Raw genomic sequence first — 23622 nt, forward strand, 5'->3', positions numbered from 1 at the left:
GGTGGGATCCGATACTTCTTTGAGCTGCGTGAGTTCATGGAAGTGATGCTGTTGGGCTTCTCATTCGCCCAGCAGCCCTTCCAAAAGTCACTGCTGTTGGTCCAGGACCCTGTGTCATATGGCACAGGGGGCTGAAGCAAGAATCATCCTCATTTCAATTGCATGAATGGACTAAACTTGAGCCCCACATGAATAAAAAAGGGCAAGACATGAGGAATGCCCCTTCTTCCCCCCATCACCATTACATGATGTAGTGGTTAAGAGAGGTGGTTTGGAGCAGTTGATCTGGAGAGCCGGGTTTGATTCCCCACTCCTTCATATGAGCGGCAGAGGCTAATCTGGAGGAGAAGGGAAGGAGATTGTAAACTGGTTTGATTTTTCCTTAAGTGGTAGATTGTTTCCAGAATAAAGACATGGCATTAGTACTAGTTTGCGCCCTGATCTGTCTAAAGAAGACACATTCAGAATTGCCTCATTTAATTTCCTTTGAGTCATCTTTTGATTTTCCCCCCCCAATTGGGCCTCTGTTTTTTCTACCAGGTTGATGAACTCTTTGAAGCCTACTGTATCCAAAGACGGCTCCGTGATGGGGCCAGCAAAATGAAACACGCCTTTGGGCTGTCGCCTGTCAGCAAGGCAGCCCGGGAGAGTTTGTCGGAAATCAACAAAAGTTACAAAGAATACACAGAGGTACGCAGCAATCTATTTAACACACTCTGCGCAAGATTGAATTTGCCATTGGTTATTGTGGGAACATGGGCTGAACTGTTCAGGGAAAACAGATTAGGGGATTTTTAAAGGGTAGAATTCCGTACCCTCCAGTGAATAATCACAGATAATAATTACAGTCTGCACCTTTTGTGAGGTACACAGGCTGTAGTGTGGCCTTCCTCTTGTGAATACAGAGTGCCAAAGAAACATTTAGGCTTCAAGTAAAGCTTGTTAAACTACACCGAAGACATTACATCTTATTTCTTCTCACACACAAAAAGATTAACTACAAATTTTTTCAGTTCAAACCATGAGTGTCACAGAAATTTCTGTGGCACTTGACGTGCTTGGAAAAGTGTCAGAGAACTCCACTGTGATTTCTGCTTCATTTTTTCCAGTCATCAACCATGCACTTCAGAGCAGTGAGGTATAGGAACCTTGTCTGAGATTTCTAAGGTGGAATAAGGACAGGAGAGTCTATCTGCTGGCTGGAAAGTTATCATTGTAGAGCGAAGCAGCTGGACGAGTGAAACCCAAGAGCAGGAGTACTGAGAAGGCCGAAGCTTGGAGTCTCAGCGCATTGGAGATGCCTACATGGCAAGCATGTCACAAAAAAAGGCTACTGCGATCTTGGGGTGCATCAACAGAGGCATAACATCCAAATTGCGAGATGCCATAGTTCCGCCGTACTCAGCATTGGTCAGGCCGCACCTGGAGTACTGTGCAGTTCTGGAGGCCTCACTTCAAAAAGGATGTGGACAGAATGGAGCGGGTGCAGAGGAGAGCGACAAGGATGATCAGGGGCCTGGAGACCAAGCCTTACAAGGAAAGGCTGAGGGAGTTGGGAAGGTTTAGTCTGGAGAAGAGGAGGTTGAGGGGGGAACATGATTGCTCTCTTTAGGTATCTGAAGCGCTGTCACTTAGAGGAGGGTGGGGAGCTGTTTCTGTTGGCAGCAAAGGATAGGACTCGCAATAATGGGTTTAAATTGCAGGCGGAAAGGTACTGGCTGGATATTAGGAAAATATTTTTTACAGTAAGAGTCGTTCGACAGTGGAATCGGCTACCTAAGGAGTTGGTGAGCTCCCCCTCACTGGCAGTCTTTAAGCAGAGGCTAGACAAACACTTGTCAGGGATGCTCTAGGCGGATCCTGTATTGAGCAGGGGGTTGGACTAGATGGCCAGTATGGCTCCTTCCAACTCTATGATTCTAAGATTCTAGATATTAACATGGGCAACACTGGATATTGCACAGTGCGTAAATGCACTGGGAAGCCACCATTGATGGTGGCTTTCTAGAAGTCTTGCAAGAGATTTCTAAGGGAAGGTTTTCAGACTGACCCCCAAAGGCAGAAAAATGGCTGCATGCTCCATGACTAGGTGAAGAAATAAACCTAAGTCTGTGGACATGAGGGGAGACAGCTGGAGCCGCAGTAGTCCAACCCTATCACCCATTTGCACAAACCTGACCGAGAGTTCCTTCCTTTTCCTCTCCGGTGGGCTATCATTTGAACATCTACTCAAGGTTGCCTCAGAAACGGGTATAATTCCTCTTTTGTACAACAGTCTTTGGACGTAATGTCACTCTTCTGTTTTCCCACACAGAGCATGTGCACTATTGAAGGAGAGCTGGAGAATCTAATGGGGGAATTCTGTATCAAGATGAAAGGTAATTGGCCCGTCTTTCCTCTTTCCTTTTTCTGCACAAGCAAGCAGAGCAAGAGCTGTAGAAAGACTTGAGAGCACAAGCCAATTTAGATAAGAGGTTTGTTTTTCCTCTCTCCCACCCCTTTTGTTGTTAAAACTTCAGAACCTCTCTCTCTGCCTTATCCCCAAAGCAAGCAGAACCAATTGTGTATCCTGGAATATCGAGCATTTACAAAGCATTTACTCCAAAGGCTTTTTCTTTTGCTTTGAAAGCGGTGTGTGGGGTAATTAGATTGTATCACACTTGCATCCTCAAAGCAAAATCAGTGGCATAATAAATGGACTTTTGTCTATAATTTCGAATGTTTTTAACAGATTGACTGACTATTGTTTATTTATTTGAGCAGCTTTAGACCAGTACCAATAACAGATTTAATTGCATAAAATATACAAGTCAAACAGTAAAAAAACAAACACATAAGACAAACTATTACAGTTATAGAACAGCCTTTACCTCTGAGTTTTATCAAAGTGCACTTATAAAAGTGCAAGAATTTGGCCACTTTCACCATTATACTGGAAGAAGTATTATTCAGGAGAAAGACCACCTTAGCAGAATCAGAAAGTCCTGTCTTGTTTGCCAAGATGGGAGTTAAAAATTTGGATAGAGTTTCTGCATCGTAAGAACAGTAAAAAAAAAAGCATGTGTGAGATAGTTTCAACTCCTCCCATAGGGCAAGTCCTAGCAGAATGAGGTAGATTTTGAAATCTCCTGTACAGAACTGCAGATGGCAAGAGATTGGATCTCGTGAGGAAGAAGGCTCTGCTTTGCTCCAGGGCTTGCAGAGCACAGAAATATGGGGCTAGTTGACCTCCTTCTAAAGAAATCCCCAGGCTAAAGGAGGAGCAAGTTTTATTTGCAGCACTATTAAGATTTCGGTGTTCAGTCTCCAAAAGTCTATGTTTCACCATTTGGAATGCATCTGTGGCTGAGACCAGGAGAATAGAATAGAAAGGAAGACCAATATTTTGTACTCAATTTAGAATAGCCAATTAGAAAATTCAAAATCTTCACAGCTCTAGGCCACTTTTTTCCCCAGGGTGGCCCAAAGCAGTTTACACGAAGGAGGGGGGGAAGCTTCTGAATTATAAACAAACACATCTGGGCAGGTCCAGGTTTGGAAAGCTGACTTTCACAGGTGCCAGGCTGCAAGCCCTGAGCTAAGAACCAGGAGGAGGCCCTTTAGTTCTAGACTTTCGGCTCATGTCTGAGGGTTTGTGCCTCTGGCCCCGCCCAGGCTAAACACCTGCCGAAAGAGCAGAGAAAAAGTCAGCCTGGATGAACCTCAGCTGATGCTAACCTGCTGCAATGAGCCAGCAGGATCTTTCTCAATTCACTCCTTTGTCACTGCCCAGGATTCTGAATTCTTTCCCAAGCTTTATCAAAGTTAAAAGTACAAGACAGCTGTCTTTAAAAGGGTCCCTAGGAATTAATCAAAACAGAGTATATTTTCCGACATAGAGCTTTACTGTTTCAGTCAGTGTTTAATCCGACCCATCAAATTAATATGTGTGAGTGGAACAACAAATACCTGTTTCAGAAAGAATCTTGTCCTTTTTGAGAACGTTGGTGAATCGGTAATTAATCGATGAGAACTGCTTCCCACATTTACTTCACATACAACACACACACAGTGTGACATCGAACTCCTTATTTCAGTTATTTAGTTCTTTGTAAATCACATGAACTTTTACAGATGTTGATAAATACCAGTGTCATCCACAGGGAAACTAGAGCATGATTTACGTCAGCGGAAGGGGGTTGCATTAGCATCTGACACCTCCATTAAGGCAGCCAGACTCCTAGAGGTTTGTCATTCTGTTTCAGGGGTTTTTGACCCCAGCATCTTTGAATTCAAAGCAAAATAAGTCTGGCTCCAGCAAACAGAAAGTGACTATTCCTTCCTTTTGCAGACGTTCCTTTCCATTTTGCTGCGGGCAAACTAGAATGCCAAAGCCTGAAGTGCACTCAGTGTGAATTAGTTTTAAGATGCCTTTTCCTCAAAGAGCTTGGTCCCAGACATTGCTCTTTGGAGGACGCAGCTTAGTAGCTACGCTCGGGGCACATAGTACCAGTAGAGGAGAGAGATCACCTTGTTCTTTGGCGGCAGTTCCGGGACATGGTCTCCACCCTCCACAGCAGAAACTCAAATTATTGTAGCCAAGGCTGCTGTTTCAGCCCTGAGGTGAGGCTTCAGCACATGCAGAAGTGCTACACAAAAAGTGTCCCTGAACTGTATCACAAGGGCCATTTATGCATGGCTGTTTTCTCGTGGTCACCCTGCCGACTACTTCAGGGCTTGGCTTTGATTATGCTTGTATTTTCCGACCATCGGAGATTGCCTCACTCCCTGCGCGTTTCCGCGCATTTTGCCCGCATTTTCTGGTTGCTGGCTAAACACAGACCCAGAAAACACGGGCGAAACGCACAGAAACGCAGGGGGAGAGCGAGACGACCTCTGATTGTTGGAAAATGCAAGCATAATCAAAGCAAAACCCCGAAGTAGTCGGTAGGGTGACCGCGAGGAAACAGCCATGCATAAATGGCCAAGGCCTAAAAAGTGAGGCTTCCCATCTGTTTGCACCATTTCCTGAATAAGATTTACCTTAAATTAGGTTAAGCCCTTTGCAGCCTCGGTAGCTTCTTCCCATTCCAAATAAGAAGGAGCAAAGTTGTTCCTTTTCTTCTTTCTCACTTCGTGATGGCTGTAGAACCTTCCTTTCTGAAACATGGAAAGTTTTATCTGAAGAAAGTAAAAAAAACAAAAGCAGTTTTTTTAAAAAAAAAACAGTGCTGAAGTGCAGTGCCATCCTAGATTTCAAAAAAGTTTATGTGGTCAGTATTAATAAGGCCCTGATTTTGACATCACAGTAGACTGAAGGTAAATAGGTCATGTTTGGAGCAATCCTAAACATGTCTATTCAGATGTCCCATGGTATTCATTGAGGTTTACTCCTAGGAAAGTGTCATTAGGATTTAAGAATTGTCTTGAATATATTGATATTGAAAGGATCTGGTCCTCCTGGCCACGTGAACCCAAATCACTGCTTGCAGTAAAGGGAAAAACGTATGGTTTTCATAGCAAGTAGGGAATAAACTGAGGCTATTGTACTTTGGTCACATTATGAGAAGACAACAGTCACTGGAAAAGACAATCATGCTAAGAAAAGTTGAAGGCAGCAGGAAAAGAGGAAGACCTAATATGAGCTGGATGAGCCATGGCCCTCAGTTTGTAAGACCTGAGCAAGGCTGTTAACGATAGGACATTTTGGAGGACATTGATTCAAAGTGTCGCCATGAATCGGAAGCGACTTGATGGTACTTAACACGCACACACAGAGAGAGAGAGAGGAATTGATGTAGGGTTCTTGTGCCAGCCAGTAATTTCAGAGGCTGGAACTTTAATAATCTTAAGAGCCCCGTGGCGCACAATGGTAAGCTGCAGTACTGCAGTTGAAAGCTGTGCTCACGACCTGAGCTCGATTCCGACAGAAGTCGGTTTCAGGTAGCCGGCTCAAGGTTGGCTCAGCCTTCCATCCTTCCGAGCAGTAAAATGAGTACCCAGCTTGCTGGGGGTAAAGTGTAGATGACTGGGGAAGGCAATGGCAAACCACCCCTTAAACATAGTCTGCCTAGTAAACGTTGTGATGTGACGTCAACCCATGGATCAGGAATGACCCGGTGCTTGCACAGGGGACTACCTGTACCTTTTAACTTTAATCATAGCAGCACACAGCCTTACAATTGTACTTTCATCAGGCTAAGATACTCCCTGGAACTGCTCTGCACTTGGATGAAGGAGGGACTACTTTGGCCTGTGTGGGTATATCTGCTGGGTATATTTCACTGGTTCACATTTTCACTCCTACTCCTATTTGCTTGGAGGTGCATATATTTGCAGTAGATTGTCAGCTGTGTGGGCAGCAGAGAGCAAGTTGGCATACTGAGGCATCAAAAGAGAGATGGAGCCAGCAGTAGAGTGCTAGTAAATGTAAATTATTTATAAATAATAAATAAATTAGAAAGTGGGAGGAAATATGAGCCCTGCAGAGGGCTGCTTTGTTCTTCTACCTAAGAGCAGAGTGGGCGCATGGCAGAATCGGTGGTTTACTTTCATAGGCAAAGCAAGAGTCCCTCTTAGCAACAGGAATAGAGCTCCTGGCCGGAGCTGCGTCAAAATATATTAGGCCAACCCTTAGTGTACTGGTGGCTTTAAGAAATATTATGTGACAGTGAAAAGGAAATCAGTTCCTGTGAATTAAGAATGCCAGCACTCGGGTGATCTGAGCTCTGTTTCTGGATGTGACACAGAATTCCTGTGAAAAAATATTTCTTGATTGAAAGAGAATATCTGATCCTCTGAACCACCGTGTGGGTACAAGGTTGTTCTGTAAGGTTTTGGTAGCAATTGTGTTGCTTCAGTGTTTGGATGCTGTCATTAGTTAAACTCTAAATAATGGGTGGTGGTTGCAGTCATCACCGAAATCCAGTTTGCCCCATATTTTGCCGAATAGTATGCCAAAAATATATAATGAACTATTTAAGTATATGGTGACAGCAGCAAGAGTGGTGTACACAAGAAAGTATAAAGCAGAGGTCTACCTGGATGTAACTGAATGGACCAACAAAGTAGCAGAATATGCAACCATGGCTAAATTAACATCATTAATGCATAACAGATCAATCTCTGAATTTTATGAAAAATGGAAAATATTTTAAATTATATAATCGTTAATTAAAAAAATAAATCAAATGTTAAGAATCTAAGCAATATGTGAATATAATTAGAAACTAGAAAGCGGTAAGTCAAAGAAAGTGATAAATGGATTGTAATCAAAGTAAGTTCCAAAAGAAGAAGAAGAAGAGTTGGTATTTATACCCCAATTTTCTCTACCTTTAAGGAGTCTCAAACCAGCTTACAATCGCCTTCTCTTCTCCTCCTCACAACAGACACCTTGTGAGGTAGGTGGGGCTGAGAGAGTTCAGAGAGAACTGTGACTGGCCCAAGGTCACCCTGCTGGCTTCATGTGGAGGAGTGGGGAAACCAACCCGGTTCACCAGATTAGAACCTGCCGCTCATGTGGAGGAGTGGCGAATCAAACCCGGGACGGTCCACTGCTCTTAACCACTACACGGCACTGGTTAATCGGCAGTGGTTGCAGTCATCACCAAAATCCAGTTTGTCCCTACATTAATTTCTGTGTTAAATTTTATCACTATATAATTTTTTTATTCTCCGTATGAGAGTTACTTTAAAGAGCAACCTGAAGCAGGTCTGATTCGAATATCACTCAGGTCTATTCAATGGGGCTGACTCCCATATGGATTGTGTACTATGAAAAAAACGTTCCCTGCTACCTTCCTAGAAGGCTTATGAGAGAAGGGAGAAGCTTCTGTCCCCTCTAGCTAATGCTCATTTTAAGCACAGATGAATTGCAGTTGAAATCCCTTGCACAGCCATGAAGTTCACTATGTAGCTTTGAGCAAGTTACCGCTTCTCAGATGAACAGACTTCAAAAGATTGCTGAGAGGCTGAAAGGCTGCTCTGAGATCCTTGGAGAAGAGGCAAGATGCAATGTAAAAAATAATTAAAAAAGAGGGAGTAATTATGCATCAATTTAAAAATGGCTGCTTGTTGCATGCTAATAGATGAAATTGTGACGTGCCTAGTTGTAGGAATAAATAATAATAAATAATAAAGTGTGTTTGTATTTTAAAAAATTTTATGACGCCTGTCCACAGAACTGTGGTGTCCCAGAAAATTAAACCAAATGCAGTGAAACCATAAACACAACCGTATGGTTCTAGTCTCTCCTCAACGCAAGAAGCAAGAGAGAGAGACCTAGACCTCCTTTATTTTGGGCCTGTAATTTCCCAATACTCTGGCTTTTCTCCTCCAGCCTGCAGGTTCGTTCTGGGCAGGGAAGAGCCACACAGGGATGAGACTCCCACCTTTGCTTAAGTAATATAAACAAATTTATTGGTTGCGAGAGAGCAAAAAAGAAAATAAGCTCTCACACCATTACAGGCAACTTAAAAAGTAAAACAACAATCTCAAAGCAACTAGAAATCTACTCTACTTACAACGCAGAGCTGGTCTTATTCCTTCTTACTAGCAGTCACTGTATAACAAACAACATCCCGAACCAAGACCCCTCCCTCTGGAGCAACCTCCCTTTTTCACTTAGCCTCCGACCTTGGCTTCCTGCCTCCTCATTAGTTTCACCTGATCTCAAAACTATCCCAGCTGTGATTCCGGGGGGGGGGGGGTGAAACTCTCAAGCCAGATCGCTCAATGGCTTCTTCCTTACAACAACTAACATTATACTAAAAACAGCATTAAGCATGATCTCCGCAAAATAGCTGCTAGAAGCAGAGCGGAAGAAAAAGCTTAAAAAGATGTAACGGAGAAATGTTTTGGCCCAGTGCCTAAAGGGCAATAAAGAAGACACCAGGCAGACCTCAAGGGGGAGGGCATTTCAAAGGCAAGGTGTCACTGCTGAAGTGCTCCCCCCATTGTCGTAGAGTCCAATGAGCAAGGAGGGCAAGGAGGCCGGTTTGAGCTTACAGCTTGCTTTATTGGCCAAGGAGCCATAACCGGGTGAGCCAGGATCCAGACAAACAGCTCTGCAATCCTGTCATCGAGGGAGGGCAAATGCAAGAGGTTTTATAGACATTTGACATTCCAATCCAACAATGATACATTTTCTTAACATCCAATGTTAGCTTGTCAGCGCAACGTCATTAGTTTCTACAGCGCCTGCGTGAGCCTCGCTACATGAATGAATGGAGCCTGTTTCCTTGAGAAGGCTCACAGTGTCCTTTTGCAGAGCGAAGCAGTTACTGAAAGGGGGAAGGGGGGGGAACGCTGGAGTGTTCCTTATCAGACATTGGAATGTGTGAGCATGCGTGCTAGAGGAAAGGGGGGCCACTGAGAAGCGGCTTCTGGGGAGTTGCTTGTAAGCAGCTCATGTGTGTAGCCTGCATGTACACCTGCATACGTGATGCGGGTATGATTACTCGGCACAACACTGCTGGCTGAGGTTGCCATCCGCTTCACCTCTGCAGATGCAGGTACAGAAAGGAATTCTGGGGGGGGGGGAGAATATCTTCTTAGAGGGCCAGCGTGGTGTACTGATTAAAAGCGCCAGACTCTAGAACTGGGTTCGATTCCCCACTCTTCTCCATGAAGCCCGCTGAGTGACCTTGGGCCAGTCACAGTTCTCTCTGAACTCTCTCAGCCCCACATATAACACAAGGTGTCTGTTGTGGGGAGGGGAAGGGAAGGCGATTGTAAGTTGCTTTGAGACTCCTTAAAGGCAGAGAAAAAGTGGGATATAAAACCAACTCTTCTTCTTTTTATCTGGGGGGATGGACGATATATAAGGAGACCGTTCTTCTAGTGGTTAGGAGTATGTTTTCAGAGTGTTAACGCCACCTGTCCAATTAATTCCTACTTCAGACTAATTTCATAGTCTCTTCAAAGATGTTTAGTGATTTGAGAGTAATTATTACATGGACTGTAATTATTACATTCTCTAAAGGCGATTACGAAAGGCTTTAGTTAAAGGAGGTTGTGAGGGATTGCTGCCACCTACAGGTAGAAAATAGCAATGCTATGCAGAAGCACGCCCCCCCCCCCCCCACAATTCACACAATTGGCTTTCCTTGCTGCACCCATATAACTGAGACGCTGTCATTTCTACATACCGTACTTTAGCATGCTGATTTAGTAATGTAGTAAATTGGGGGGTTATCACATCAGCAGTATTGCTGAGATTGTTCTAGCAATGCAAACTGGTTACAACTCATCAGTGTGTTCATGCCGTCACTGTGATCCTGTAGATTAAATTGTAATCATGTTAAAATATTTTGTGAGAGGCTATATCTTGTAGTTCAGAACCACGTTCTGTGACCAAACTATCTGCCTAGATTATGATGAAACTCTTCTCTCAATAAGATTCTATTAGTGTACATAGACTTTGGGGACGGGGTTTTCCAAAGCATGTACCAACATTGGTGTTGCAGATGCAACCCTCACCCGTTTTCATTTTAATATGGACTTGCTCTGTGCTCTCCTTATTATTCCTCATTAACGTCTAAAACACTTGTGCCCCAATCTAGAGCCCCAGGTACACTCTGATACTCATGGGTGGGAATTCTCCTTCACTGTGGTAAAGGGTGCTGTAGAGAGGAATACTGTGTTTCCCCTCATAAGCAGAGCCAGCATGGTGTAGTGGTTAAGAATGGTGGACTTTAATCTGGAGAACCAGGTTTGTTTCCCCACTCCTACACATGAAGCCAGCTGGGTGACCTTGGGCAAGTCACAGTTCTCTCTGAACTCTCTCGGTTTCACCTACCTCACAAGGTGTCTGTTGTGGGGAGAGGAAGGGAAGGAGATTGTAAACTGGTTTGATTCTCCTTTTAAAAAGGTAGAGAAAGTCAGCATATAAAATCCAACTCTTCTTCATTGGAACAATGAAGCCACTGAAAAAAAGAAAGGCAGTTTTCATAAATACACAGAACACTGTGAAATACCAGTGTTCTATTTGAAGGTGCTTTGAGTTGGTGTTGGGAGTTTATTTGCTTTGAAGAGCCGCAGTAGAGGCCTCGGGTTCTGCTAAGAAGTCACAGCTTGCCAGGGTGGTGAAAAATTAGGCATTTGGAATCTAAAGTTATTTAATCCCTTGACTATCCCAACAATCTTCCCATGCATCCCATTAACTCTAGGTGTGTGTGTGTGTGTTAAGTGCTGTCAAGTCGCTTCTGACCCATGGTGACCCTATGAACCAGTGACCTCTATAAAGCCCTATCTTTAACAGCCTTGCTCAGGCCTTGCAAATTGAGGGTCGTGGCTTCCTTTATAGAGCCAATCCATCTCTTGTTGGGTCTTCCTCTTTTCCTGCTGCCTTCAACTTTTCCTAGCTTGATTGTCTTTTCCAGTGACTCTTGTCTCTTTGTACAGAAACATAAATCAAGCATCCATCTTTGCCATTTTCTGAGACAAAGCAGATGAAAGAATTGGTTGGAGCATCCTGCATCTTCCCCACTAATGAGAGAAAGATGCAGGGTGATATCCAAATTATTCTCTCAGTAGCATAAGTACTTTGGCAATGCTGTGTAATGTTGCTGATCAAGTTCCAGGAATGCAGTCACTGATACAAGAAAAATGTGGTATAATCAATCAGTTCTTAAACAGACCTCTAATGTTGTTGGCATCTAGGTCTGGCTGGCTTTGCTCGACTTTGTCCTGGAGACCAGTATGAGGTGAGTAACCTTTTTTTTAAAAGTCATTTCCCATCATGTTCAAAGGCTTCCACATGGCATTTCTTCTTGTACTCACATCCTGTACGGCAAGAAAGATCTCACTATTCTCTGTTTATGGATGAATGCACCCAAAGCCTTTCCCACGTAAAGACTGGTCCCAGAGAGCTGACGGATGGCTAGCAAGATAATAACAGATCTTTCTTTAACTTTGTTTTGGAAGGATGTCAGCCTGACTCTCAATATTATGTTCTTGGCATACATTTTCTTCCTCTTGTGGTTCCCATATCCAGTCAGGACAGGCTGACTAGAATAGATCAATTGAATGAATGGTTTTATTTGCATTTAGCCTTAGGCCATTACAAACATGTCAAGGATAACACAGATACATAGTAAAGGAAATAGAAGGTTAATAAAATTCTAGATTGGTAATAAATATATATAAAAACTATGCTAAAATATACATAATAAAACTATGCTAAAATCGATGCATTCAGAGAAATAATAACTAAAAATTGTGGTGGTGTCCCAATCGGCCAATGGGACCTAGCAACCATTAAAATCAACCTGAAGGTTCATCTCTGTTGGCAACCATATTGGACCTTATTTTCTTTGCTGCCAGAGCATACAGGGAAGTCCTGTAAGAAACAAGCCCATTGGTGTCTTTTAACAAAAATACTAATTTCTCAGCACTAGTATAAGCATTTAGGCCAGAAACCAACCCAGCAAATAGATCAATTAGAACAGGGCAAGTCGAGCCTTTTTCTTTCAAAGCAGGAGATGTAACTTCATCAACAACTAGAATGGCTGAAATCCAGGATATAATCATTGTCTCTGGCTCAACTATAGTGTGAGTCTGTGTTCGTGTGGTGATGTTGCTGGGAAACTCATGATTTATGTGGAAATCCCACCTTTACAAACTTGCACCACGTCCCTAAACAAAAGTACATCTCTCCTAAAAGTACATATTCTCCCCTTTGCCCACAGAGCCCCAAAAGGAAGACATGAAATTCAGATATTTGATGAAACCAAGGCCAGCTTTATCAATAGCAAATCTGGAGCAGCAAGGCCCAATTAATAACTTTAATCCCCATTCTCAGTAGCCAAGGTTTAAATCTCACATGAACACATGAAGCTGCCTTATACTGAATCAGATCTTTGGTCCATCAAAGTCAGTATTGTCTACTCAGACTGGCAGCGGCTCTCCAGGGTCTCAGGCAGGGGCCTTTCACATCACCTACTTGCCTAGTTCCTTTAACTGGAGATGCCAGGGATTGAACCTGGGCCCTTCTGCATGCCGAGCAGATGCTCTACCACTGAGCCAGTCCCTCTTCTGTGGCCTTGAGCAATGAACAAATTCACCCTTGACGCAAGCAAAGCCTTTCAGCTTTGCACATCAACCTATGTGCTGAGAGGCACTAAGCAGCTTACCATCCACACTAATTGGATGGTCTTAGTGATGTTCCCCTACTCCAAAACAGCCCCTTCACCAATCCCCTGGGGCTGGTCAGCCTTACGGGATTGTTTTAGGCAAACCTCTGTTCACTTGGCAGGTGCCTTGGCGTGCTTACTGCTGAAATCCTGTCCGTTCCCACCAGTGTTGAAAACATGAATACGTGAAGCTGCCTTCTACTCATATAGACCCTTGGTCCATCAAAGTCATTATGTCTACTCGGACCAGCAGCGGCTCTCCAGGGTCTCAGGCAGGGGCCTTTCATGTCACCTACTTTCCTAGTCCCTTTAGCTGGAGATGCTGGGAATTGAACCTGGGACCTTCTGCATGCCGAGCAAATGCTCTACCACTGAGCCACGGCCCCTCCCCAATGTTGCTCTTTACCAGCCAAATTAATGACCAGGTGAACCAAACCCTCCTCTAAGACATGCAAAAAGAAAAACACCCAGAGCCAATTTTGGCCTCTTAGCAACCAGATGATCTCACACTGTCTTATATCAAATGGGAGGGTGTATTTTTGTTTGGGGGGGGGGAGTCACAATGGTGACATCATGCAGCTCCAACCTGGGGCTGCTTTATATATTATATTCAGCAATTGCCTCATCTGATTGGCTGGCCTTTCAAAGCAAGTCTCATGCACTAGCTGTTGATGGATTTGAGCTCCCTTCCTTAGAAAGGATATACACAAAAACTGCCACCATGCATTGGCGTGAGCAGAAAGCATGATTCTAGTATTCTGGCACTATGTGGTACAAATCTATTCTACTAGTTATGCAAAAGATTCCGAGTGATGGGGCTTGCAAGAAGGGCAGCCAGGAAAACACAGGGCACCTTATCAAAATACAGTGTACACTGCATCGTAGGTGGAGACTAAAAGCCCGCCCTTGTTTGTTTGTTTTTTGTTTGTTGTTGCTCTTGTTTAACAGCTAATACAGGTATTCTGCAGTCAAATGCTCTGCCGCTGAGCTATACTCCCGGCTGATACAGGTATTCCGGTGAGATAGCTACACCTTTGCTTTCTGATGGTTCAGAGAACACAAAATTATTAAAAATATTGTTTAAAATTACATTCAGGCGATGTGTATAAAGTGTATATAAACATAAATGAATTTGGGTCTCATCCCCAAGATATCTCATTATGTATATGCAAAAAATTCCAAAACATTCCAATATATGGAAATATCTGAAATACGGACCACTTCTGTTCCCAGCCAGTCTGGATAAGGGATATTCAACCTGTATCTCATGTATATACCCAGTAACAATTGTCATCCATCAGATTGCTGGGAATCTTATTCTTCTTTGTTTAGAGAATGAGTGTGTGGGGGAGGGGGAGGGAGGACAAATATGTGGGTTTAGAGAACACAGGATTTTGAGTTTTTTGGTTTGCATTGTTTATGATTTTGTAATCCTCGTCCTTTTGGCATTGTTTATTGTAAGTCTCATGCTGTCTGATCAAATTGGGGTTTTTTTGTATTTTGTAATCTGCCTTGAGTCTCAGCCAGAAAGGCGGACTACAAATGAAGTAAATAAATGCAAGACAATGTCTCTGTTTCACAGATTTTCATGCGGTATGGCCGGCAGAGGTGGAAGCTGAAAGGCAAAATAGAAGTCAATGGCAAGCAGAGCTGGGATGGAGAAGAAATGATTTTCCTCCCTCTTATTGTTGGGCTGATCTCCATTAAGGTATCAATAAAAAAGTTTTACTAGCCACACATTACTAAAATGTGTCCATAAAGTTAATCAATAGGTGATGGGCAATGCTGCCCAGATTTCCCAAAGTCAATATATGAATACCTCTACTTTTTTAGGTGTGCTTCTAGGTTTCTATGAGTGAATGAATGAATGAATGAATTTGCAGTCAAAGACCAATAAATACATACTGTATGTAATAACCAACAAACAGCATAATATCGTATAAAATAAAATATAAAAACTTATCAGATAAAACAGATTACAGCATGGTAGTTTAACTATAAACTCTTTCTTACACATAAAAAGTCATCAGAATCACCCTCTAGTAGGCTTCAGTAGACCAAGCTCGTCATTGCCTACATCTTCAGTTTTTATCCTACGTCGAACTTTAATCACTGCAACACAGTATTTAGCAACCTGTCTTGTAATTAAAGGGTTTTCGTCTGTCAATAATTTTTCAAGTCTATATTTATTGGAACAGCCAGGTAAATTAACTAATAATGGGGATAGAATTATGAGTTGAAGCTGATTATATATAAAGAAAGTATGCTCCCTAGTCAGTGATTTTTTAAAATGTATTGCTTAGAGGCAGGGCAGACAAGAAATCCAGTGAATGCTTTCCAGGAGTATGCGTGGTTTCTTGTAGCATCCAGAGGTGACCTGGGTGTATGAATGAAAGATGTTAACAGATTAAACATCACAGCAGGACTTTCACATCATCTTAAACAGTGTTCCCCCCCCCCCCCGGTTAAATAAGGCAAGTACCCATCAGTTTTTGAGTAATCAAGTTATGAAAGATCAGATGATTTTTCAACCATATGAAGCTAGCCCTTGGAGGATAAGTCAATTTCAGTGAGATATCCAACTTTATGAATATCTCAGATGCACATCCCTTTCATCCTCCCCTTGATTCTTGTGGCTATTTATTATGGCTAGGATCCAGAGAACCTCATGAGGAGAACTAGAGCATTTCCACATACTCATAGGATGTTCCAGTTGTTGCTTCTAGTTGCAATGCCAGCACAGTGTTAGATGCTGCACTGGAGGATTGTACATAATACACTGGCAGTACAGGGAGTTGGTGTGGGAAAGAAGAAGCTCAGTAAGTACATAAGAACATAAGAAAAGCCATGCTGGATCATACCAAGGCCCATCAAGTCCAGCAGTCTGTTCACACAGTGGCCAACCAGGTGCCTCTAGCAAGCCCCCAAACAAGACGACTGCAGCAGCATCCTGCCTGTTTTCCAAAGCAGCTGATATAATAGACTTGCTCCTCATATACTGTAAAGAATAGGCATGCATCATGAAGAGTATTCATTTTTACTAGTAGCCATGGATTGTCCTATCCTCCATGAACATGTCTACTCCCTTCTTAAAGCCTTCCACGTTGGCAACCATCACCACATCCTAGGGCAGGGAGTTCCACAATTTAACTATTCATTGTGTGAAAAAATGCTTCCTTGTTTTGAATCTCTCACCCTCCAGCTTCAGCAGATGACCCCACATTCTGGTATTATGAGAGAGGGAGAAAAGCTTCTCCCTGTCCACTTTCTCCATGCCATGCATAATTTTATAAACCACTTTCATATCTCCCCTTAACTGCTTTCTTTCTAAGCTAAACATCCCAAAGTACTGATGCACACGCAGAAAGACTCAGTGCTCCTTTGTATCCAAGCTTGCATCTCTAAATATATGTTAAACAGTAGTATTAGTGATTTAAAATTAATACCAAATGAATCATTCTTAGTTGGAGGTAGAGATTTAGACTGGTCAGATTTGCAGAAAATCCCAACTATGAAGGAGAAACTGGCAAATCAGAGCATTTCTGAATTACAGGACTATGCTGAGAGCCTGTCTTACATTTTTTTTCCTGCTTACGTTAGAATATGCAATTAATTTGTTCCACATCTTTATCTTTATAATGCATAAAGATTTATTTCCCTTGCCCTGGTGCGTTTGGATTGATAATGGTCTATTTAATTAGCAAGTTCGCCAGTGAATAAGAACCAGGATTTCTGGCAGCCTGATGGTGGATCTGTGGTGGCTTGTCTAGTTTTGTGCCAAGTCTTAAGCTGTTTTATAGCCCAAATGCTAAATGAGGACACAACTGCACAGTTGATATACAAACACATTAGTTGTCATTATACATGGATTTCCAATTTACTGAAGAGGGGGAAGGGAAGGAGATCAAACTTTTCCTCTATCTGAGGAAAGAAGGGGGAAAGAAACTTTATAGTGGAGGCTGAAGAATAGGCACATACCTTAGAAAAAACAAGACATGCTAAAATCAGCCCTGCATCTGCCCCAAAAGGTACAACATCTCAATCCAAACTGGCTTCCTCTCAGTCAGCATAACAGACAAGACAATTTCATTTATTTACTTCTTTTATACACTGTTGAGACTCAAGACGGATTACAGAATTTTAGAAAACAATGCAACAAAAACAGTGTAATACATACAATAAGCAATTCAATAAAGCCGCCTACATTTTTTGCTCTGACATTAAACCTACAACCCTATCCACTTTCAAAAAATGCCGACAGGAACAATCCTGTTTGGCACATTCTGTGGAATGGTAGAAATGTGGGAAGTGTCCCTTTCTAGGCATTTTTCTTACCTTTATGCCTCAACTTAAAGTGCAAGTGCTGATTTTATTCTTCCACTTCAGAAAGGTGTGATGTTGCCATGTAGCAAGAACACCTGCCTCTGAGCAATACTCTTGAACTAATGTACTGCTAAAATATAATTATTCCATTCCTACTTATTAACACTTGTTCTTTTTCCCTCCCCCCAGGTCACAGAAGTTAAAGGCCTTGCTACTCACATTCTGGTGGGAAGTGTCACCTGTGAAACGAAAGATTTGTTTGCTGCTCAGCCTCAGGTTGTCGCTGTGGACATTAATGACCTCGGTACGATAAAGCTGAACCTGGAAATCACTTGGCAGTAAGTAAAGTAATTCTCTCGATGTGTCACTGGCCATTTATGCTTGGTAATTAGCAGCGCGTTCCAGGCTGATGTGCCCTGCAATATTTTTTTTATTTCTTCACTCTGAACCATCATTCCAGACGTCACTGCAAAGCCGGCGCATACCTGCTTCACATTTCTTAAGAGCCCCTTTAACGCAACCTTTTGTATTTGCTCCGCCCCCGCATTGAAGCATTCACTGAACGAAGCATGAAGAATCCCAGCCACGGCTTAGCTATGCAAATGACTATTGCTAATGGCCATGCAAACGAAGGAGCAGGCGAGTGGGAGGAGGTGGAATTTGTTTGACTTTCTCCTCTTGCATCAAGACCGTTATGAATAGTCATTTTAAAGGTCAGATTTTAAAAATCAGCATTGAGTGAGGAGCAGAATCGACCCTGCATAAATGGCCACTGTCATTTCAAATCTAAGAGAGTGTGTTGTGTTAATCTCTTACAATTAAAAAAAAAGTCTTTGAGCGCAGTCCTGAAGGGAGGGGATAGATCCACAGCGGCTGGGAGCCGTGGAACTGAACCGCCTCCTCAGAGGCTTCCTGGTTGCCGTGGACACAATAAAACCGTTTTTTAAAAATTTAAAAAAAGAAAAAGGGGGGAAAGGTCCCACTGCCGCTCAAGGGGGCGTTCCCAGGGCGAAATGGCTGTGGAAGCTGCCTAAAGGCAGCCTCACCCCCTGGGAATGCCCCCCCCTCCACGCTGGCAAGGCTTTCCCTTCTGGAAAAACCCTGCCAGCGTGGCTGCACTGGTGGTGGGCCTGGATGCTGGCATGTTTGCCCCCACTCCGGCATAGGTGCCACCTTATTCCGTGATAAGGTGGAACCTACGCCAGCATGGGGTCAAGCCCACTCCAAAGGTATTTCGGGGGCCTCCTTCAGGAATCGGCTGCCCGGCACCTTGAAGACGAACAAATTTATCATGTCATAAGCTTTTGTGGACTAGAGGCAACTTTGTCGTGTGAACATCTGAAGCTGCCTTCTACTGAGTCAGACTGTTGGTCTGTGAAGTGTTGTCTGTTCTGACTAGGGACTCAGGAAAAGGGTTTTCATCTGCTATGTGATCCTTTTAACTGTGATGCCAGGGATAAAAATTAGCTCTTCTGCACATAAAGCAGGTGCTCTGCCACTGAGCTACCCCCCAGGGTGCAGAAAATATTGTCTCCAGTTGGGCACAGAGAAAAAAAATGGTTGACAATGGGGTCCAAAGGCAGAGTAATGCAAGAGGCATAGACTTTGCCATTTCCGTTCAGAGTTCGAATGTATGTATTAAACTGGAAGATTTAGTAAGATCATCTTATGTCGAACTACGTCATGTTATGTACGAGACAGAGAGAATATCCTTTTTATATACCTAAAATGCCTCATGAAATAAAATAAAATATTGGATTGCAAACTTCTTGAACAGTCAGTGCCAGGCTAATTGTAGGAACGCACAAATGTCAGAAGATGGCATCCAATACTGCTGTGCAACAATCCCATCCAAAACAGGCTGTTTTCGATTTGAGGCTTGGTAGTGGATCCTCTAAATGGATGAATAATTGATATATCAGAACTCCCCCTCCCCAGCTCAGAAGAAAAGCCCTTGATTGGGGCCAGAGAAAATAACTCTTATTACTGTCATTTTCACTGGCGCTCTCAGTTCATTCATAAAGGCTGGTCATACTTTCGAATAAAGCCTTTTTGTGTTTGATAGCTAGAGATGATCTACTCAAAATAATTTAACTACAGTCATAGGCCAGAGATGCACAATTCAGTCATATCTAGAACAGTTATATCTAAAACAACAACCTGTAATTGAAATAGCTCCTTCCAAGCCTATTCCCTCTTAGTGTCTTGAGAAAGGGCCCTTTTCCTCCCTATCTCCTCCTGCCACTCCACAGGATTTGTTCTCCACCAGCATAGGCTATACAGAACCCTTAGGTTCTCAGAGTCAAACACACTTCTTCTCTCGCAGGTTACCAATCTCAGAATCCCTTTCTTTCCCTCAGAGCTGAGAGAGTGAGCTCCTTGACTCCATCCACTTGTTTTTCTCAGAGCTTAACCCTTTGTTCCTCACACAGTTTTAATTTATTTAGAAAATGTATATGCCACCACTGCATATACACCACTGCATATCCTACTTGAGGCAATGTTCTACCTGCATCCCACCCCCCCCCCAAAAATGTCCCTGTTGCATCCCAGAGGCTTGTGACTGAATGAAAAGGCAGTGGGATGCACTGGAGAAATTCTCCGCGGTGGAAATTAAACCACTGTCTTTGAACTCATAGAGCTACTGACGCTCGGCATTCTGACTCCCATAACTTCACCTCAACCCTTGGCATTCTGACCCCTGTGGTGTAGTAGTTAAGAGTGGTGGTTTGGAGTGGTGGACTCTGATCTGGAGAACCGGGTTTGATTCCTTCACATGAAGCAAGCTGGTGACCTTGGGCTAGTCACAGCTCTCTCCGCCCCACCTACTTCACAGGGTGTCTGTTGTGGGGAGGGGAAGGGAAGGTGATTGTAAGCCGGTTTGATTCTCCCTTAAGTGGTAGAGAAAGTCAGCATATAAAAACCAACTCCTCCTCCTCCTCCTCTTCTTCTTTATCTTCTTCTTCTTCACAGTCCTAGGAATGTGTTGCTAGAGGTTGTGAAACCTCACTAGGAAGAATCTGGATGCCCCTCTGCTTTAATAGGCTAAAATGAAAAGGAAAAAAAGTGGTCCTTGTAATGGTAATTCTGTCTAATGAGAAGCTTGTTCTTTTGCAGCCCGTTTGATGTCGAGGACATGACCCCATCTACAAGCAGCGCGAACAAAGCATCTGCTCTCCAGAGAAGGATGTCCATGTATAGTCAAGGCACTCCAGAAACACCGACTTTCAAGGACCACTCATTCTTTGTAAGTTGAATGTGGCCATTTCATATATATTTTAAAAAATCGTCATACAGTTAATGTGTTTTTGAGGGGAAGTTGCACCATTTTTAAAAGTATGGTAATTAAATTTTGACGTCCTTCCAAACTTTTTTGGGATGACAAACATGTCTGTAACATTACCTCTTAACAATTGCTGTTAAAATCCCTTTTCCCGTTAACTATGCATATGTTAGTTAACTCTTCCCTGCTTTCCTTATTGCCTGAATTACTGTAACATCTTTGTAAATTCTACCATAGGATTGTAAAATCCTGGGGCCATTTTGAGCTACGTATTGTACAATCACATATGAAAAGTGCTCTAGGGCACATTCATAAGCAGGTCTACTAAGACTCCTTCTGGGGTCTGTTCAAAGGGGGCTACTCCCAGGGCACGTGTTCTTACGATTATACCATTAGTCAACTAACTGCCCCCTTTTCACCTTGACTGTTGAAGAAATGGCTACATCCTCCACAAGACAGGCTCCAGTTTTCCATTGTAGATGCTCTCCAGGACACTTTCTTTGACAAGCTGCGTCGCAGTCGCTCCTTTAGTGACCTGCCATCTCTCAGACTGAGGCCTAGAGCAGGGCTAGAACGATATGTGAGTCTGGACGGCGGGAGCACCCTTTGCACTGAATGATCTTTTTTTCCATTGCTCAAGCAGTCCTCTATTTTCTTGCATGCTGCAGACCTCAGTAGAGATATCTCGTTTGCTGACTGAGTGTTGACGGAATTTGTTGAGTTATTGCTATAGGTCCAAGTTGGGCATTACCAATTATTATAATGAAGTTCTTGGCATTAGTTTGAAAACTTTCATGCCAAATACTAAGGTCAAATATAACAGGTCAAATACTAAGCTCTTTATCAGTACTAAGTTCTTTTGGCTGATAGCCTGAATATTCTTTTCAAGATATATTTCCATCATTTTTTAAAAAATGACTTAAAATAGAAACCAATTTGGTTCATAGTCAGTATAGACATATAATAAAATAAATTGGGTGTAATCTCGTCATATTTCGCACTTTAGTCTCCTTGATCTTAATGGTATATAAAGCTGCTTAATTTTCTCTTGCATTATCATGTTTGAAATTTCAAAAGCGTGTTCAGTAACTTCCACACTAAATTTGGATACAAGGAACTATAAGGAACACTTTAGATCCTAGGTATTTGTTCTGGAGTATTTGCCAACATAGAGCAATATCCATGAGGTCACAACACAATGTTCAGTTGGTATATACTCTTTTCCACACACTTATTTTCTAGAAGATGACATTTGGTCAGCAAAATACAAGATCTTTCTGGGTTCTCTTTGTGCATGAAGTGTTAAGTGAATTTGTAGTGCCTTTTCAGCCCAAGACTTGTCTTTCCTATTCTAATGCTGGTTCCATTCTGATATTTCCCTTTTGTTATTCTGTGACTTTTGAAAGCAGCGTAATAAAAGGCGAATTTCTGTTGCAACTCCAGAGAGACCTGATTTTAACTTCCATTTTCTGTCAGTAGCAGCTTAAAAATTAATTATGTTGGGAGCTGGCTTTAATATTCTGTGGAAAGACACTTTGCTTTTTATCTTTAACAGTTCTTGTTGTATTTGCAGTCAAATTTACACGATGATGTCTTTGAAAACGGGACAAAAGAAGTCGATCAAAGGCCAATGTCTTTCTGCTTCAATGATATTTCCAATGGACATTGCTCACAGTCATCCAGTTCAATTGGTTCCTCTTCTGCCGTGGATAATTTTAATCCTGAAATTACGGTGACGCCGCCAGAACATAATGGGCAGCGGTCCTCAAAAACCCACGCCATGGATAATATCAGTACCAGCTCATCAGTGGACTCCACTCCCGAATCTAAGGACTTAAAGCCACAAGAACCTATGCCAGTTAGTGAAGGGAAAAATATTTCAAATATAGATTCTGAAGTTTGCCAAACATCGCCAGTTTCCAGAAGCAACAACCTTTTCCTAGATAACAGTCCCCCAGTATCTCTTCTGCAGGACACGGACGAGCTATCAGAGCTCAAACCTGTGGAACTGGATACTTTTGAAGGCAATATCACCAAGCAGCTTGTAAAAAGACTCACTTCAGGAGAAGGTCCAGCAACACCAGAAAAGCTGCATTGTGAAGGATCGATAAGCGGAGAATCCGAAGGCTATAAATCTTGTGTCGATGGAAGCCTAGAAGAAGCATTTCAGGGGCTGCTTCTGGCACTTGAGCCTCATAAAGAACAATTTAAAGAATTTCAGGATTTGGATCAAGAAATAACACACCTGGATGAAATTCTAAAAGTAAGTTCACCTTCCGATTTTAAAAAACCCTGAATGTTTAATCCCATGCACCAGCAACAATTGAGCACAATATAGACTCCCTTACCCAAACCACAGTTACCTAAAATTACTTACAGTGTGTGTGTGTGGGGGGGGGGACACATGTACACTATACATTAACACTGGGTGAATACAGTCCACCTATTTTGCACCATCGGCCTTGGCCTTATTTTTTATCTCCTGTGACTGGTGCAACCCTTTTATTTCTATCTGGCTTTCAGGAAAGGGAAAGAGGAAATAATGGGGTGGGAGGAAATTAGATGCCTCCCGCAAGTCCTTGCGGGTTCCCCTTGTACCTTTCTAAATTGATTGAAGTGACTGGAAGGATATAACTCTGCTTAGGATAGCACTGTAAGACACCTGCAGTCTCTATAGTAACTCATCAGAGCAACATTTAGAGATAAATTTCTGTTACAAAATTGATGTATGTAATAATGGCTCTGGGATTTACCTGGCAAGTACTAACAGTCAGATCAAAAATGAATGACCATAAGAAGTTTTAGTAACTCTGCAGTGTACAGTTAAAGGCATACTTTAATTTGAACAGAAAAGGAGTGGTTTTAACTACCCTTATTCTTTTTTTATATTTCATCTAGTGGCTT

At 42.6% G+C, this 23622-nt stretch overlaps 1 protein-coding gene across 1 annotated transcript in view; it reads left to right on the forward strand.

Moving 5' to 3' along the window:
* RIPOR2 (RHO family interacting cell polarization regulator 2) overlaps positions 1–23622 on the forward strand; it is a 118213-nt gene that overhangs the window by 62948 nt on the left and 31643 nt on the right. Inside the window, exons 7-14 of the mRNA XM_056854164.1 lie at positions 541–690; positions 2315–2378; positions 11641–11684; positions 14695–14820; positions 17625–17773; positions 20553–20682; positions 21152–21298; positions 22292–22981. Of these exons, the coding sequence (XP_056710142.1) occupies positions 541–690; positions 2315–2378; positions 11641–11684; positions 14695–14820; positions 17625–17773; positions 20553–20682; positions 21152–21298; positions 22292–22981 (1500 nt within the window). The remainder of the gene's footprint in view (positions 1–540; positions 691–2314; positions 2379–11640; positions 11685–14694; positions 14821–17624; positions 17774–20552; positions 20683–21151; positions 21299–22291; positions 22982–23622) is intronic.

The sequence above is a fragment of the Euleptes europaea genome, chromosome 8, assembly GCF_029931775.1.
Source record: "Euleptes europaea isolate rEulEur1 chromosome 8, rEulEur1.hap1, whole genome shotgun sequence".
NCBI classification, from domain to species: domain Eukaryota; kingdom Metazoa; phylum Chordata; class Lepidosauria; order Squamata; family Sphaerodactylidae; genus Euleptes; species Euleptes europaea.